Source organism: Triticum dicoccoides, chromosome 4A, assembly GCF_002162155.2.
Source record: "Triticum dicoccoides isolate Atlit2015 ecotype Zavitan chromosome 4A, WEW_v2.0, whole genome shotgun sequence".
Taxonomy (NCBI): domain Eukaryota; kingdom Viridiplantae; phylum Streptophyta; class Magnoliopsida; order Poales; family Poaceae; genus Triticum; species Triticum dicoccoides.
Genome location: NC_041386.1, coordinates 652679472 through 652697761, shown reverse-complemented (window position 1 = coordinate 652697761; position 18290 = coordinate 652679472). Strand labels below are relative to the sequence as shown.

General features: G+C 50.4%; 1 protein-coding gene across 1 annotated transcript in view; it reads right to left on the bottom strand.

Moving 5' to 3' along the window:
• The window catches only part of LOC119287728 (alpha-1,2-galactosyltransferase gmh3-like), a 19004-nt gene extending 1596 nt beyond the window's left edge, over positions 1 to 17408 (bottom strand). Inside the window, exons 1-5 of the mRNA XM_037567323.1 lie at positions 16935 to 17408; positions 16818 to 16850; positions 16632 to 16722; positions 11087 to 11347; positions 9442 to 10039 (exon numbers count right to left, since the gene is read on the bottom strand). Of these exons, the coding sequence (XP_037423220.1) occupies positions 9942 to 10039; positions 11087 to 11347; positions 16632 to 16722; positions 16818 to 16850; positions 16935 to 17378 (927 nt within the window). The 5' untranslated portion in view covers positions 17379 to 17408 and the 3' untranslated portion in view covers positions 9442 to 9941. The remainder of the gene's footprint in view (positions 1 to 9441; positions 10040 to 11086; positions 11348 to 16631; positions 16723 to 16817; positions 16851 to 16934) is intronic.
• Between the last annotated feature and the right edge of the window lie 882 nt (positions 17409 to 18290).

Below are 18290 nucleotides of genomic sequence, written 5' to 3'. Positions count from 1 at the left end.
ACATTTTGCGTTTCACTCGCGCAATTTAACTAATCCAGAAGGACCAAAGCAAATTTAAAGGGAGATTAGACAACAGAAACTTGTGAAAATAGTACACTAATATGAGAGTTTTCATGCGATGATGGCAGCACTGTATGGATGCAAGTACAAGCAAGATATCAGCACGGTCCATAATCGTGCGGCACTGGCACCACACTTTGATCATTGGATAAATAAATCTCTGAGAGCAGTACAGTAGACATTCAGATATACTACACAACAGGCTGTAAAAGATGATCTTTGAAAACACGTACTGTCAGGTTTAGGTGTGCTGCTAATACAAGTAAACAACCGATTCAGATATTTTGCCCTGGTGTCAAATTAACTGCACGAATAGATGTACGGGTGGGATTGCAACTGAAAATCAAAGGGAGATGAATGAGGGGAGGGAGTTAGATGGTGGCAAAAACACCCATATAGAGGTCAGATGGATGTGGAGTTTTAGTGACATTTAACTCACAGGCTTTGCATTGCCTGCCCAGGCTGCAGTGAAAGGTTCTCAGGATGTGATCTACATCTCTTCTACTGACAAACCTAACATCAAAAGGTTGAATGAACTGACAAGTTGAGCCTGAACCGTTCAAGTTCCCATTTCAATTGGCAAAAAATCCTACAGTTCTTGGAAAAGCAAGTTCCTACCATAGATAAATCAAGCTAATAAAAGAGAACACATTGGTGCAATCAGAGAATACACAAACAAATCCTAGAGAAACTATAGGAGAAGGAGGCTGAGGGAGTCCTGGATTGGGGGGCTACCATCATCAGTCGAACTATCATCGGCCGGACTATCATCATCGACCGGACTCCAAGATTATGAAGATACCAGATTGAAGACTTCGTCCCGTGTCCGGATGGGACTTTCCTTGGCGTGGAAGGCAAGCTTGGCGATACGGATATGTAGATCTCCTACCATTGTAACCGACTCTATGTAACCCTAGCCCTCTCCGGTGCCTATATAAACCGAATGGCTCTAGTACGTAGGACAACGAACAACATCAACCCTTACAATCATACCATAGGCTAGCTTTTAGGGTTTAGCCTCCTTGATCTCGTGGTAGATCCACTCTTGTAAACATCCACAATATCAATATCAATCAAGCAGGACGTAGGGTTTTACCTCCATCAAGAGGGCCCGAACCTGGGTAAAATATCGTGTCCCTTGTCTCCTGTTACCATCCGCCTAGACGCACAGTTCGGGACCCCTACCCGAGATCCGCCGGTTTTGACACCGACATTGGTGCTTTCATTGAGAGTTCCTCTGTGTCGTCACCGATAGGTTTGATGGCCTCTTCAATCAACAACGACGCGGTCCTGGGTGAGACTTTTCTCCCCGAACAGATCTTCGTATTCGGCGGCTTCGCACTGCGGGCCAACTCACTTGGCCATCTGGAGCAGATCGAAAGCTACGCCCCTGGCCGTTAGGTCAGGTTTGGAAGCCTAAACTTCACGGCCGATATCCGCGGGGACTTGATCCTCGACGGATCCGAGCCACAGCCGAGCGTGCCGCACTGTCACGATGGGCACGACCTAAATCTGCCGCCGGACAGCGCCTTGAAGGCCGCACTCGAATCCGCTTCGACCTATAGTCCGGAGCCGATCGCGCAGATCAAGGACGGGTGGCTAGACACCGCCTCGGGAGCTGCAACCTCTACGGCGATGGAGCCGAACACTGACCTTGTCCCGCATATAGCTCATGACTCCGAGGTGCCGGACTCTCTACCGGACTCCAACCCTCCTACGCCCGCGCCAGTCGAATCCGATTGGACGCCGGTCATGGAATTCACCGCTGCGGGCATCTTTCAGCACTCACCCTTCGGCGACATCTTAAATTCGCTGAAGCATCTCTCGTTATCCGGAGAGCCCTGGCCAGACTACGGCCGGGATGGTTGGGACGTGGACGACGAAGAAATTCAAAACCCACCCACCACCCACTTCGTAGCCACTGTCGACGATTTAACCGACGTGCTAAACTACGACTCCGAAGACATCGACGGTATGGACGACGATGACGGAGACAATCCAGAACCAGCGCCTACAGGGCACGGGAAGGCCACCTCATCTCATGACGTATATATGGTGGATACCCCAAAAGGGAGCGACGACGAGGATCAACGGGGCGCGACAAAGGATAATCCCGCCGATAAACAACCAAAGCGGCGACACAAGCGCCGCCCTAAACCCCGCCTCGGCAAGAACAGCATTCCCAATGACCCAGCGTTAGAACAGGACCAACCAGTGGACGACGAACATGCAACCAAGCAACCGTCCGGACAAGACGAACCGGATGATCAACCCCTTCCCGGAGCAACCAACAGTCCGGACAACCTCACACCGGACACACCACCGAAGCACAAGAACCTTCACAAAAGACTTGTCGCCACTGCAAGAAGTTTGAAGAAGGAAAAACGGAAGCTCAAAACAGCGGAAGACATACTCAGAATGAAGTGGAACAAAATACTAAAGACCGCAAGCAAATATGGCAATGGCCATCACACAAAGAGCTACCCGAAGCGCAAGCTGCTGCCAGAATTTGACGAGGAAGCCATAGAGCCCTCACCATCAAAAAATAAAGAGGCCGCCTGGCCGGATAGACGGCCAGATGACAGGCCAAAAGCGGCAAACGGCACCGCACACAAGCCGATCTATGACCCTGGGAAAATAGACGGCCCAACTAGGTCCATCTACGGGCCAAAAAAGAGGGCCCCAGGAAGTAACACAACACGACAAGTGTCCGAAGACAGCGGCACACCCAAATACAGGGGCGCCGCACACCCGGTATGTTTCACCGATGAGGTGCTGGATCATGAATTCCCAGCAGGGTTTAAACCCATAAACATAGAGGCATATGACGGAACAACAGACCCTGGAGTCTGGATAGAAGATTACATACTACACATACACATGGCTAGAGGAGATGATCTCCACGCCATAAAATATCTACCCCTCAAGCTCAAAGGGCCAGCTCGGCATGGCTCAAAAGCCTCCCAGAAAACACTGTTGGAAGTTGGGAAGAGCTTGAGGACGCATTTAGAGCAAATTTTCAAGGGACTTATGTCCGCCCTCCGGATGCAGACGATCTGAGTCACATAATTCAACAGCCCGGAGAGTCAGCGCGCAAATTCTGGAACAGGTTCCTTACCAAAAAGAACCAAGTAGTCGACTGTCCGGACGCGGAAGCCTTAGCAGCTTTTAAACACAACGTCCGAGACGAATGGCTCGCCAGACACCTCGGCCAAGAGAAGCCAAGAACAATGGCCGCGCTAACAAGCCTCATGACGCGCTTTTGCGCAGGAGAAGACAGCTGGCTAGCAAGATGCAGCACCAGCGACCCGAGTACATCCGAGATCAGAGATGGAAACGGAAGATCACGGCACAGGAAAGATAAGCGCCGGAATAAAGAAAGAACCCCAAAGAGCACGGCGGTCAGCGCCGGATTCAAAAGCTCGCGGCCAAACAATAAAACACTGCCTCTTAAGGACAACAGTGACGAGCTATCCAACTTAAACAAAATTTTGGATCGGATATGTCAAATCCACAGTACCTCTGGAAGGCCTGCAAACCATACCAACCGAAATTGTTGGGTTTTCAAACAGTCCGGCGGGCTCAACGCCGAACACAAAGGGCTCGATGCGCCAAGCGAGGACGACAACGCACCACATCAGCAGAGCAACGGAAGTCAGAAGACTTTCCCACAAGAAGTCAAAACAGTAAACTCACTTCATGTGATAGTACGGAAAACCAACACGGCACTCACTAAGACAAGTGCCGCACGGTCCACCCCAGCGAAACACCGGGATTGGATGTCAAAACCAATCACTTTCGACCATCGGGATTATTCCAGAAGTATCCGGAACGCAGGATGGACTGCTCTGATATTGGATCCCATAATAGACGGACTGTGATTTACGCAAGTTCTGATGGACGGCGGCAGTGACTTAAACCTGCTATATCCGGACACAATCCGCAGGATGGAGATAGACCCTACTACAATTCGACATAGCCGCACTTCCTTCAAAGGAGTGGCGCCAGGCCCTTACGCCAGGTGCACATGTTCATTATTACTAGAAGTTGTGTTCGGGTCACCTGACAACTTCCGACGAGAAAAGCTAACCTTTCATGTCGCCCCATTCAAAAGTAGCTATCAAGCACTACTGGGACGTGAAGCTTTCGTCCGCTTTAACGCAATACTACACTACGCGTCTCTTACGCTTAAAATGCCCGGTCCACGTGGCATTATTTCATTAAAAAGGTCGGCTAAGACCCCGGACACGGCTGGACGGGTCCGAAATAAATAAGCTAGGGGCTACCTAGCCGCACACCCTTACAAGGGTTTGTGTATATAAGCTATAATGGGCTACCATAGGCTCAGCTTTCTACATTTATATTTCAATTTTTTATGTAACTTTTTGCACGATTTCTTTTTCAAACTAAGTTCCTCTCTTTTTACAGATGAACAACGTGCACACCCGTCCAGGATACGGCACAACGGAGACACAGGCGCAGACGTGCAGTAGGGACCCGTTTCAAGGACTCTTTTCAGACTAAGACCCTACGTAAACCTTTCTTACTGTCTCTTGTTGCTATAATCCCCTGGTTTCCCATTATACCTAGAGTGGAGGCTGGCGTTTTGGCATCGGCCGCGCCAGAGGAACCTGCCCGTACCTGGACACAAGGGGCTTAGGGCATTATTCTGCCCGCTATTGTAAAAGACCGAACACCTTTGGGAGTGTTCGGCGTCTCGAGTTAGGCCTTATATGCATCAGCTCCGAATCATGTCTTTGGTCAAATGTTGGGTTTGCCCGGCTCCTGTGTTTTGCTGCCTTACGTTCCGTATCATCGGCTAACGCGGCACTAGGAGAACTACTGCGATTGTGCCCCAGTTCGGCTGGGCGAGCGCCTCAGTAGAGAAAGCCGAAAACTGACTGTCATGATACAGCGAGAGACTGGTCAACCACTCGATCGACCAAGGGAATGTTTAGAATTCCTCCGCATTGACGAAGGGCCGTTTCCCGATCAGGCACATACGCACCCCGAATTCGGAGAGCGCGGTGCCCCCAGGGGCTATGTCGTAGTCCCACCCTTGAACTCCATGGCTAAGTGAAAGTGATAAAGCATTATAGTCCGGTTGCCTCGTTTGCTACGCTACCACCTCCTTTACAGGACCGAGACGTCGGATTAAGTGTGAAAATGCGCTATTTTTTGCGAACACCCCCGCACCTTGAGCGTGGGGGCTGAAGCCGACGACTGCCATCTTTCAGGTTATACACACGTATACATGAACGGCCGCATAGGAGATATTACATTACTTGAACGCACAAGTATAAAAGGCGCTTACATCATAAATATTGTTTTACAACATAAAACGTTCATTTGAACGTAACATTTTTTGAACACCGCGACTCTATTACACGAGCACCACGCAGCGATTCGCCAAAATAGTGCTCGGCGGGTAACCGGCTATCGTCCGAACCCGGGGTCGCAACATCGGTGGCATCCATCTCTGTCCAATGTGTCTTCACACGGGCGAGTGCCATCCGCGCACCCTCTATGCATGCCGACCGCTTCATCGCCTCCATATGCGGCACCGCCCTAAGAAATTGCTGCAATAAGCCAAAGTAACTCTTCGGCTTGGGCCTATCCGGCCAGACATGGGTCACGATATCCGTCATGGCAAGCCCGGACAACCTATTCAGCTCAGCCCACTCGGCCAAACGGTCGGTCAGCGGAAGGGAACGCTCCGGACTATGGAATTGAGACCAAAACAGCTCTTCCGTCTCGTGATCCTTCTGGCTTCGAAAATGCACAACGACATCCGCCGCACTCGCTGCTAAGTCCATATAAGGGTCCTCCAGACCCCACAGTTGGCCCAGCTGAGCATACTTTAGATCCGTAAACCTTCGGCGCAGCAGAAAAGGCTTGCCAGCTACAATGTCTCCGGCCTGGCGCAGCTCTTCCTTTATAGCCCGCATTGCAGAGCGGGCATCCTTGGCTTCGGCGGTGGCCTTCCCCAGGTCTTTTTGCACCACCAGGCGCTCCTTCTCAAGAGCCTCATTGCGGTCGGTAGCATCTTTTAACTTCACGGCCATTTCAGCCATCTCTTCCTTGCTTCGGCATTGTGCGGCCCTTTCGGCCGCTAACTCTTCGGCCGCCCTCGAGGCCGCCGCATCACTCCTTCTGGCCCGCTCCTTGGCTTGAGCAAGTTCGGCCCGAAGGCTCTCCACAGCAGCGGCACTATCTGCATTTCACACACATGTAGTAAGGAGACGGCTTCGGCTCCCTTACCAAGTGACCGCACAGGAACACTTACCTTGCGACTCATCAAGCCGCCTGTTGACCAGCGTGATGTCCACATCCGCAACGGTGAGTTGCCGCTTTAGTTCGGCAACTTCATCAGTCCGGCTGGCCCCCGGACGATCCGCCACCTACATAGGTACGGCGAAAATTTAAACCTGCGATTTTGATCCTCGGCACGCTGTCGCTTTCGACAACCTACCGAGTCTCAGGGGCTACTAACCATACAGGGCGCATTCTATATGCAAAACTGTCCAAAGGTGTGTCATTTTTACGTACCTCAAACCCCGCCAGCAAACTACTGACGACATTATGCAAACCGCCTTTGGCGGATGAAATCCTTTCAATCACCACACTCATTAGTGCGTGGTGATCTTCTGAGATAGACTCCTTCTCAAGCAGATCCTTCAGCCGTACACTAGCTGGCGCCGAACTATCCGGCTTCGCCAAACCCGGGGGCTCCCTCCTCGACGACACTTCCGGCTCGTCCGCCCTATCTGACGGCGCCCCGGACGGAGGCGTTTCGCTCTCCACCATATCCGGACGGAGGTCCCCCGAAGTAGAGCTCATTTGCGAAGGACGGAGATCCGAACTATAAGGTAAAAACTTTAGTTATCCTCAGAAGCACAAATAGGGATGCCCTTTACTATAAAAATCCTTTCTTTTTACTTACGGCTCGTTGGAGGGCTGATCCTTTAAGGGAGACTGTGCGGCCGGGGCCTCCCTGGACGCAGGACCCTCCGGCGAAGATTTCTTCCCCCGTTTAGGGGCCTTGGCCCCCAGGTCCTCGGAGGCAATCCTCTTCTCCCCTTGGAGGGAGGGATTCTCGATCCCCCCTCTTTCAAAAGCCTCCTTAGGCGAGGTAGTAGCTTTTTCACTTTCCCCTTCGCCTTCCTATGGAGGCGCAACCTCCAACATCCGGACCAGCATGGAATCCGGCGCGGTCTCTGGGAGGGGGGCCGGACACCATATTAATTTTGCTCCCGCTATCCACTCCTGTTTAGAAGGAAGTTGGTCATAAGGTGGACCACCAAAGGGAAAACAAATGATGTGTCCGGACTCGGAGCTACTTACGTGAGTATCAGGGCGATTGCGGCTTAGGCCAGCATCCTCGGTCAGTTCCGGACGCACCTCTTGCGATCCAAAGAATAATTTATACATCTCCAGGGGTGTCATACCCATGAAATGTTGAAGTATCCGAGGTCCCTCTGGATTAAATTCCCATAGTCGGAGAGGACGGCGTTTGCAGGGCAAATAACGCCTGATCAGCATAACCCGCATCACCACGACCAGATCGATCTCCCTCGCCTGGAGATCTCGAATCCGGCCCTGCAATAGGGGCACGTCCTTTGACGGCCCCCAGTTGAGCCCTTGGTTGACCCACGACATCAACCATTGTGGAGGTCCCGGGCGGAATAAGGGCAGCGGCTTTTGTTTGCGGCCCCTTGGAATGGTGATATAGAACCACTCTTGCTGCCACAAGCCGAGCTCCTCTTGGAAGGAGCCTGCGGGCCACGGGGCGTCGGCCCTCCTACTGACGGCCGCCCCGCCGCACTCCGCTTGACGCCCCCCAATCATCTTCGGCGTCACATTGAAGGTCTTCAGCCACAAGCCGAAGTGAGGGGTGACGCGGAGGAATGCTTCGCAGACGACGATAAATGCGGAGATATGGAGGATGGACTCCGGAGCCAAATCGTAGAATTCCAACCCATAGTAGAACATGAGCCCTCTCACAAAAGGATCTATCGGGAAGCCTAAACCCCGACGGAGGTGGGATACAAAGACGACATACTCGCCGGGCTCGGGGGTGGGGATGGCCTGCCCTTCTGCAGGCAACCTGTGCGAAATCTCGTAAGTCAGGTACTTGGCTTCCCGCAGCTTTAGCACGTCCTCCTCCGTGACGGAGGAAGGCATCCACCGGCCCTAGAGGTCGGAGCCGGACATTGTTGAAGGTCCGAAGCGCTCGAATCTGGAGCTCTAGGTGCTGGAACTTGGGGCGGGAGGAGGATTCGATGGAGGATTGAAGAAAAGAAGCGAGCCTTGGTCCCGTTATAAAGGAGGGAAATACCAAGAGCCGTCCCCGTGACCGTTCGGGACTCGCCTTCGATAGAGGGGGCGTGGCGACGGGCGCGGTTGGGTTACCCACGTTCGTATTGATGAGAATCCCGGATTAAGGGGGAACACGATTTCTGCTTCGACAAGACGTGCCAAGGAAACCGCTTCGCTAAATGCGCTGAGGTGGTAAAATAAAAAACGTAATGGCTTGGTAGTGGTGTGACGTCACGCCGCAAAAAAGTCAGCGGATTGAACTTGTGTATATATATATATTATTCTCTCTACGGTGGAATGTGGAATTTATTTTGCAGAGCCGGACACTATCCTGGTGTTCACAATCTTCTATGAATTATTCGGAGGAGGAACCCGCCTTGCAATGCCGAACAATATGCGCGCCGGACTCATCGTCATTGAAGCCTGGTTCAGGGGCTACTGAGGGAGTCCTGGATTGGGGGGTGTCCGGATAGCCGGACTACCATCATCAGTCGAACTATCATCGGCCGGACTATCATCATCGACCGGACTCCAAGATTATGAAGATACCAGATTGAAGACTTCGTCCCGTGTCCGGATGGGACTTTCCTTGGCGTGGAAGGCAAGCTTGGCGATACAGATATGTAGATCTCCTACCATTGTAACCGACTCTATGTAACCCTAGCCCTCTCCGGTGTCTATATAAACCGGATGGCTCTAGTCCGTAGGACAACGAACAACATCAACCCTTACAATCATACCATAGGCTAGCTTTTAGGGTTTAGCCTCCTTGATCTCGTGGTAGATCCACTCTTGTAAACATCCACAATATCAATATCAATCAAGCAGGACGTAGGGTTTTACCTCCATCAAGAGGGCCCGAACCTGGGTAAAACATCGTGTCCCTTGTCTCCTGTTACCATCCGCCTAGACGCACAGTTCGGGACCCCTACCCGAGATCCGCCGGTTTTGACACCGACAGAGGCTAACTACTGGATCAACTATATGGAAAATCTACAACAGCCACAAGGAAGTACCAAAAGGACACTGCCTATCAAGAGTGATTACTGGAAGTGACCATACCTGCAGATTCGCAGACACACACGAAGTGGACGACAACAGATGCCTCTTAAGAATGTCAGTGGCATGCCAAGGTCCAATGCTGACACTTTTTACACTAACCACATAGTAAGTCGTAGAGCAGCAGCAGCTCCACATTCCCCGGTGATGACAAAGAAGCCTTGATAAGTTGATGTCGTGTTGCAATGTTGATCTGTTGGATGTGAGGGATCGGTGGATAAGGTATTAAAGGAGGCAGATGGCTGTGTTGTGCTTCTGAATCAAACACCTGTGCATAAGAGCTGTCCAGAAATGAATGTCGAGTATTTTTTATAACATGGCTGGATGAGAGGTTTGCAGAAGTAGTTAGTGGGAGACAACCTTTTAATATAGCTGATTAGAAACGGAACATGCTGTCCAACTAAAATGGCAGTCTACAACAGAATATGATGCAAAAACAATCAGGCTAGTCACATAAACTTCTGGATCCTCCATCGATCGTTTTAAAATTGGGGTAATTATCCTCATCGGTGAGTTATCTCTCTAAGAATTCTTGATGTCCAGCCTCGCTTGTCATTTAGGCCGGCAAAATGGACCATGAAATCTCCATCTGAATAAGCCCCTGCATAGTCAACATGCACTGAGCAACTATGTGCAGATGATAATGTCAATGTATGAAGTAACAACGTGAATTTGGTGAGAATTTGAAAAATAATCATGATTCAAGCACCAAACAAACATGCAGCATGGATAGTTTTGTAAAAAGAATCCAGGAGAAGTATTTAATTCATCAAACAGAGCATTAAATTTTCAATTTCAAATTTATTTGTGTTATGATAAATAAAAAGGAGAAAACTGTTGTCAGTGGTGACTTTTGTCTTTTTTGTCTATTTATATAACTTAGAATATGTCAAGGGCTTCTCCTTTTAGTTTCTCCTAACACGAGTCAAGTTTGAAGTTGACACTTCGAACAGATGTTTGATTAACTAATGTCCACCTTTTAAATTCATCCAGGCCTAATTTTTCATATTTTCACGAAATGGATACTTGCACCTGATATGTGCCATACATAACAGGCAAAACTTCTTCTGAAGAAAGGGAGTGTTTACTTGTGTGAATGGCTTATTTCAGTTAAGAACTAAAATTTGATTATAAATTAGTGAAGCAGTGGCCAACAGGAATAAGGTGACCAAGAACAACCCAGTATCTGCTTGGTTATAAACAACTGACATGTTACATATGATGTTTTTCTTGAGAAGACTGTACATGAATTGACAGAGAACAGTACATGCCATCTTTCTTGTTCATGAGTAACAGACTCCTGACTTAATTCAGATTTTGTTTCTTTAGGGTGGGAACAATCATGTATTCAGAAACATTACACTTCAACCACATATATCATGTGCTCAGTTCTAAATACCAGTGCACCGTTTAGCTTAGTATGGACTGATATTCAATCACAAAAGGCACATGTAGCACTTCAATTTGCACCTGCTATGTTAACTTTTGGCAAACCCAAGAAGTAATATGAGCATAGTAGATAATGAGATAAATCCAAAGAACTCTTAGGAGATCCAGTCTTCATTATCAATCAAGTGCCTCTTTCACATTCAAATGTAAATAATTGTAGCATCTATGGAATGAATAGGGAATGAGCATATCAGGAAACCTTTCCATGTAGTGGACGGGTGGAAGATCAGGCGGTGAACTGATTTCCACGTAGCAACCCAAGGGTATGAATTGAAGAGGCACTGCATTTTTGCTATGCGGACGTGTGCTTGTGTTTCTTCAGGTGACAAGTGATCCACGATATGCTTCAGTGCTGCATTATCCCCACTTTTTGTGGAACCAAATTGTACAAATGATGTATGGTTCCACCATGTATCCAAAAATCTCTCACTCCATTTCGACCTCCTTATGAAGAACAGTCCTACACAAGGAGCATGGTTAATATAGCCCTCGTGTTGTACAGGGGGCCGATCACCCATGACTTGCTGGGAGTCGAGGGAGATGGCCACCGCATAATGGTCAGAAGTGGTAGTAATTATGTTTTCCACATGATAGAACTCGAACATGGCAGTAAAGTCGCCGTTAGCCACAGCGCGGTCAAGTCTGACCCGCACATTGCATTGCGCGTCCTGCCGATTAGTCCAGGTGAACTTAGGACCAGCAAAACCGAGGTCTACCAGCCCGCAGTCATCAAGACAGTTTCGGAAAAGCTCCATCTGGGCATCCGATCGGTCACGAGCCCCAAAGTGCTCATCATGGCAGAGAGCCTCGTTGAAATCGCCACAGCAAATCCACGGGCCCTTCCACGACCGGGACAACCTCCTTATCAAGCTCCAAAATTCATGACGAAGCTCGCGCTTTGGTTCCCCATAAACAAAGGTCACCCGCCAAGGAGCCAGATCATCCGATGAGACCGTCACATCAATGCAATGTGAGTTGAAACCCTTCAGCAAAACTGAATGTGGCGAAGACCAGAAAAGGGCCAAGCCTCCACTGAGGCCTTCGGAGCTAACAGTGAAAGAACCAGAGTAGCCCAAAGACCACATAAAGTTCTTTGCTTTACGATCCACCATCTTGGTCTCCGACAAGAAGAGGATCAAGGGTCGATAAGTCTTCACTAACCAGCGAAGCTCGCCCACTGTCGCGTCCGACCCCAGGCCGCGACAGTTCCAGCATAGGATACTCATTGCGTTTGGCGGGGCTACTCCGCAGCCGTCGCCGGATCCGCCGATCGAGAGAGTGTTGTCCTCAGTTTCTTGTTGGGGTCATTTTCTTGGTACTCCTCAGTATCAAGATTCCCATCGTTTGCATTTGCCGAGACCACCAGCGCGAGGGTATTCCCTGCATTAGGAAGTTGCTCATCTACCGTAGAAGTAGTAGCCTGGTCCTTTGCCTTTTTTCTTTTCTGCCCACTCATCCCATTCTTGGATTTCTGAGCAGGAAACAATTCTTTTCCAGTGCCAGCAGAACGACCTCTTCCGCGGCCGCGGTTGGAGCGTCCCCTGCCCTGGCTGGTCATCCGACCACCTTTGATGGGGGAGGAAACCTCGCCATCCTCGTCTCCAGCAGCAGCCTTGCCGAAGTTCGGCGCCCTACTTCCAGCAGCAGATGACCGAGAGCCCCCAGAAGGAACCTTGTGACTAGGGGGTTGGGACTCATAGCCAGCAGATGACGAGGCATTGCCTGACTTTGCGCCATTTGATCTTCGTATCTGGTCAACAATAGCACATACTTTCTTCGCCGCATAGGGCAAGTCACCATTAACGTCGCGTTCCGCGGGAGCAGAACACAAGATTGAGGAGTGTCCGAGTAGCCCACATGAAAAGCAATACAGAGGGAGGCGCTCATACATCACGGAATAAGTTTCAGTGGTCTTGAGCTTAGCTGAGGTCACCGTCACATAGCGCACCAAAGGTTCCTGCACCGCAATTTCTGCTCTGATGCGCATTGAGGTAGTGGAGAATGCTTGGAAAGCCCATGCCACTGGAATTCACTCGCTGCATGAAACATGGTCAGTTTTGAACCATGTGTCAGGTGCTCTGAAGGAATGGAGCAAGGTGGCCTTTGGTTCTGTCCGACGTGAGATCCAGAGAACCGAAAGGAGACTCAAGTCTCTGCGAACGTCACCCGTGAATGCTGCTGGGCTGAAGGAGGAACGTGAGCTAGAGTGCCAGCTATGTGAATTGTTTGAGCGTGAGGAAATCATGGCACGACAACGGTCTCGGATCGACTGGCTCTGTGCGGGAGACCGCAATACGGAGTTCTTCCATGCCCGGGCCTCTGCACGACGGCGCACCAACCGCATCAAGGCTCTTGTGCGGGAGGATGGCTCCAAGTGTGTTTCTCAGGACGGGTTGAAAGAGATGTTACATGATTTTTACGAGGATCTCTTCTCTGCTGGAGACTGCACCTCTATGGATAGAGTGTTGGATGCTATCCCAAGGAAGGTGGATGACAACATGAATGCTGAGCTATGCAAACCGTATAGTAATGAGGAGATCAGGGTAGCTCTCTTCCAAATGGGACCTACGAAGGCTCCTGGGCCAGATGGATTGCCGACCATGTTCTATCAAACTCACTGGGATCTGATTCAGCATGATATTTGCGATGCTATTCGCTCTTTCCTGAGTGGCGAGGCTTTACCCGAAGGACTTTGCGACTCAATCATTGTCTTAATCCCAAAGGTACAAAATGCCCAACACCTCTCTAAATTCCGCCCCATTAGCCTGTGCAATGTCTTGTACAAACTTGCATCTAAAGTTCTCGCTAATAGACTGAAGGTTTTTCTGAATGATATTGTCTCGGAGTTTCAGAGTGCTTTCGTGTCGGGCCGCTTGATCACGGACAGCGTGCTTGTTGCCTATGAATGCTTGCACACTGTTCGGAAACAACATTCCAAGAGGCCTTTCTTTGCTCTCAAAGTGGATATGATGAAGGCGTATGACCGCATCGAATGGGCATACCTCCATGGGTGTCTTCAGAAGTTGGGTTTTGCTCCTGCTTGGATACAAACTGTGATGCGCTGCGTTACCTCGGCAAGATATGCAGTGAAGGTGAATGGTGAAATCACTTCTGCCGTGGTGCCGTCCAGGGGGCTCCGCCAAGGAGATCCCATAAGCCAATACCTGTTCTTGCTGTGTACAGAAGGTTTGTCTGGATTACTGCAAACGACGGAGAGCCTTGGCGAGCTACAAGGGATTCGAAATGGTATGCAAGGCCCTCCTATATCTCACTTGCTTTTTGCAGATGACAGCATCTTCTTCGCACGCAGCGATAATAGAAGCGTGGAGGCTCTGAATTCTGCTCTCCATCAATATTGCGAGGCCTCTGGGCAAAGGATCAACCTGCTAAAGTCTTCGATCTTCTTTGGGAAGCACTGCCCTGATGGTGTCAAAGGAACTGTAAAGGGGTGCCTTGGGGTAGACAATGAAATTCTCCATGACTCTTATCTCGGTATGCCCACCGAGATTGGTCGTGCAGCCACCAACTCCTTTAGCTTCTTACCAGGCCGGGTTTGGAAGAGGATCAATGGCTGCAATGATAGGCCGATGTCACGGGCTGGAAAGGAAATTTTTCTGAAATCTGTGGCTCAGGCCATCCCCAACTATGTGATGAGTTGCTTCCAACTGCCTGTCTCCATTTGTGAGCAAATGAAGACCTACATCGCCAACCACTGGTAGGGTGTCGAAGACGGCCGTCGAAAAATGCATTGGCGTTCTTGGACGTGGCTTTCTACCCCAAAGTTCCTCGGTGGAATGGGCTTCCGCGACTTGGTACTTTTCAATCAGGCAATGCTTGCGCGTCAGTGTTGGCGTCTCCTGACCGAACCCGACTCTTTGTGTTCGAGGGTCTTAAAGGGACGCTACTTCCCTGATGGGGCTTTTTGGACTGCCACCAAGACAAGATCATCTTCCTTTACTTGGCGCAGTTTGCTCTTTGGGCGTCAACTGATTCAGAAGGGAGCTCGGTGGGGTGTAGGAAATGGCACCCGGATCAAAGTTATGGAAGACAACTGGATTCCAGGTTTCCCTCCTGGAACTTTCAACTCGATTCTCCCTATTCCGGCTGAAACTTCAGTTCAGTTTTTTATGGCTGAGTCTTTGGTGTCTTGGGACGAAGACCTTGTGCGAAGCTTCTTTGCTGATCCTATTGCAGAACAAATTCTGCAAGTTCCCATAAGTCGTTTTGGGGGAGATGACTTCCTGTCGTGGCCTCATGACAAGCTTGGCATCTACTCGGTCAAGTCTGGCTATAATCTTACTCGAAGTGAGAACTTCTTCTCCTCTACAAGTGGAAAGGGCAAGGGTCTGGCTTCCAACATTCAGGTGCAAGAAAAGGAGTGGAAGGCCCTTTGGTCAGTCAATTGTCCAAACAAAATGAAGATTGTTTTGTGGCGTTTCGTGCACGACTGTTTACCTACGGGTTTCCAGCTGGTGAGGCGTCAAATTCCAGCCGACGATGGCTGTTTCTTCTGCAACCGGACTGAGCGTGTGGAGCATCTCTTCCTGCTGTGTCCCTTCGCCCGTTCCGTTTGGAAAGGGGTTAAAGAGGAGTTCAGTGTCAGGCTGTGCAAAAAAGACATGGTTAATGGTCGTCAATGGATGTTCGATTTCCTGGCTCATGCTTCGAAGCTTCAAGCTACTGTCTTGGCCATCACTCTATGGCATATCTGGGAAGCTAGAAATGAGGTACGTAATAATGGCACCGAAGTGCATCCTGCTAGAACTGCTTCAAAAGTTCGTGCCTATGTCCGTATGGTGTTGCAGCATTGTTCTAAGCCTAAACCCGATCCCAGGCGTGAGTCCTCTTCTTCAACTGTTATTTGGACTCGGCCACCTGCTGGTGTGGTGGCTGTGAATGTTGATGCGGCGCTGTTTCCTTCTATCCGACACGGATGGGCATGGGCTTTGTGGCTAGGAATCATCTTGGGGAGTGTATGTTTGCTGGCAGTGAGCAGCTTCAAGGCTTTTCTGAACCGGAGTTGGCTGAGGCGCGTGCCATCCGACGTGCTCTTGAGGTTTGTCGATCTGAAGGCTGTTCGTCAATTGTCTTGGCATCTGATTGCCTCGCCATGGTGAACAAAATCAAGTCTATGGCTCAAGATCGATCAAGAGTGGGCGCTGTTGTCTCGGACATCAAGTCTCTTGCGTCTGGGTTTACTCAATGCTCTTTCTTACATGTCAGGCGTGGTATGAATGTAGCGCCACACAAACTAGCTCGTAGTTGTGAGCACTCTGTTAATCTTTTTTATCTTGGTGTGGTTCCAGATTGTATCAGGGACGAACTTTGCTGTGATGTTCAGTAATCAATGAAGTACTGTTAACCTCAAAAAAAGGAGCATGGTTAATATTTGACAGATAAGATGTCCTTGTCTTATTTTGTGCTGAACCTCCTGTCTATAAGAAAAGTGAAATGAATCTTCATGGATGTATCTTTCCAAGTATGCTTCCCTAGGATATTAGTAAGACGTGAATCTCGGTGTCTATTAACTTGATCAGTTTGCTCTAGCTCACAAGTATGGATCAGCCTCATTGCACAAATGAGTCATACTAAACTATCATATGCTTATTCTGAAGATACAGTAGTAGGTGAGCAGACATTCGTGTTAATGAGTGTGATATATCACAGAAGTTGCCATTGCTTTGCTTGTCAAATGATTTGGACAAACATAAAGTAAAACCGAAAAATGTGCAAGTTTCGCTTACCGGCATTAACCCCATTGATATCCTCTGTCAGAATGAGATCAGGCGATGCATCAAAATCACTATGCCCAATCACGGAGAACAAAATCTCCTCCTTCAGCACAAGCAATGAGGAGAAACAAAATTATATTAACTCAAAACTAAACATCAAGAGGTTAGAACAAGATTCCATAATAGCATCAGACTTACCAACGAGATGTCAGGGTTGGTAACTAGCGTGTCCTGAAATCAAGGGCCGATTAAGATCAATACACCACCGAGAGCATAAACCAACAGGGGAGTGGTGGCGCGGCCGCGGCGACCCACCGCGTCGTTCCAGAAGAGCCAGTGGTGGCGGCGCAGGCGGGCGCGGAGGGCGAGGACCTTGCTCCAGGCGGGCGGGCGGCCGGGGTCGACCGCGCCGGGGGGCAGCGCGGCGAGGCCATACCCGTGCGCGGCCGCGTAGGCGCGCTTGTTCCGCGCGGTGGCCGCCAGCACGCCGCGGAAAGACCGCCCCCGCACTCCTCGGCCCGACAGGCCCTCGTCGGAGAGCGTGACGATAGAGAAGCTGAGCCGCTGCCCGGCGAGGGGGCGGCGCCCTGCGGCGGGGGGTAGGCACCGGCGGCCCAGGGAGTTGGCGCGGCGGAGGAGGAGCGCGGAGAGGGGCGGGAGGAGGAAGAGGAGCAGCAGCGGGAGGAGGAGGAGAAGGTGGCAGTGGCGGAGGCGGAGGCGAGCGCGGTGGTGGGCGGCGCGGCGCGCCCGTGCGCCCATCTGAGGTCGCCGCCGGTGGCTGAGATGGGTGGTAGTCTGCTCGAGCAAATGAAGCAACGAATCTCTGCTCATGAAGTGAAGACTCGTGTCTTCGCATGTTCTTCTCTGCTCTGTTCCGAACAGTCATGCTCTCACTGAGTTTGATACTCCTTCGTCCTAAAATAATCTATATCTATATCTATATCTATATCTATACCAATATAAAAAGACCCAGTGAGACAGATCCAACAGATCTCGGCCATCCATTCGCATTCATCCAACAATTGCTGTTGTCCTAATGGTGAGCGACTAAACGTGTTTAACACTAAACACAACTTTCTCTTCCATGATCACCTTCCTTTGCCACGAAAGGCAAGAAACTGCCCACGTCAATCAATCAAGAAAGAAAGGAAAGTACTTTCTCTTCCATGATCACCTTCCTTTGGCACAAAAGGAATTAAACTGCCCACGTCAATCAAGAAAGGAAGAAAGAAAAGTAACCGCTGCATCATCGCTCCGCTCCCAATCGCCTCCAGCCACCGCACCTTCACGACGCCGCCGCTCCCATCTCTGTGTTGCCCCAACCCATCGCCTCGCCTCGCCTCGCCTCGGCCGTCGGCGGTGCCGCCTCCCTACACTACTTGGCCCGCTGTCGGGGACAACGCCTCCTCCTACACCACCTGGCTTGGCTGTCGGGGACGGCGCATCCTCCTACAACCAGCCGCCTCCAACACCACCTAGCAGGCCATCGGGGACGCCTCATGTTCCACGGTGTTATTCGCCGTCCATCCTGGCGGCTCCGCGGACAGCTGCCTCACTAGCTTCGCATCCTCGACATCCTCCAAGCAGATCCTTTGGTCCCCTTCTTGGCGGGGAGAATGGCGAGCAACATAGTCAGCGGTGGTCTCCCTTCCGTGGTCGACATCGAGCAGG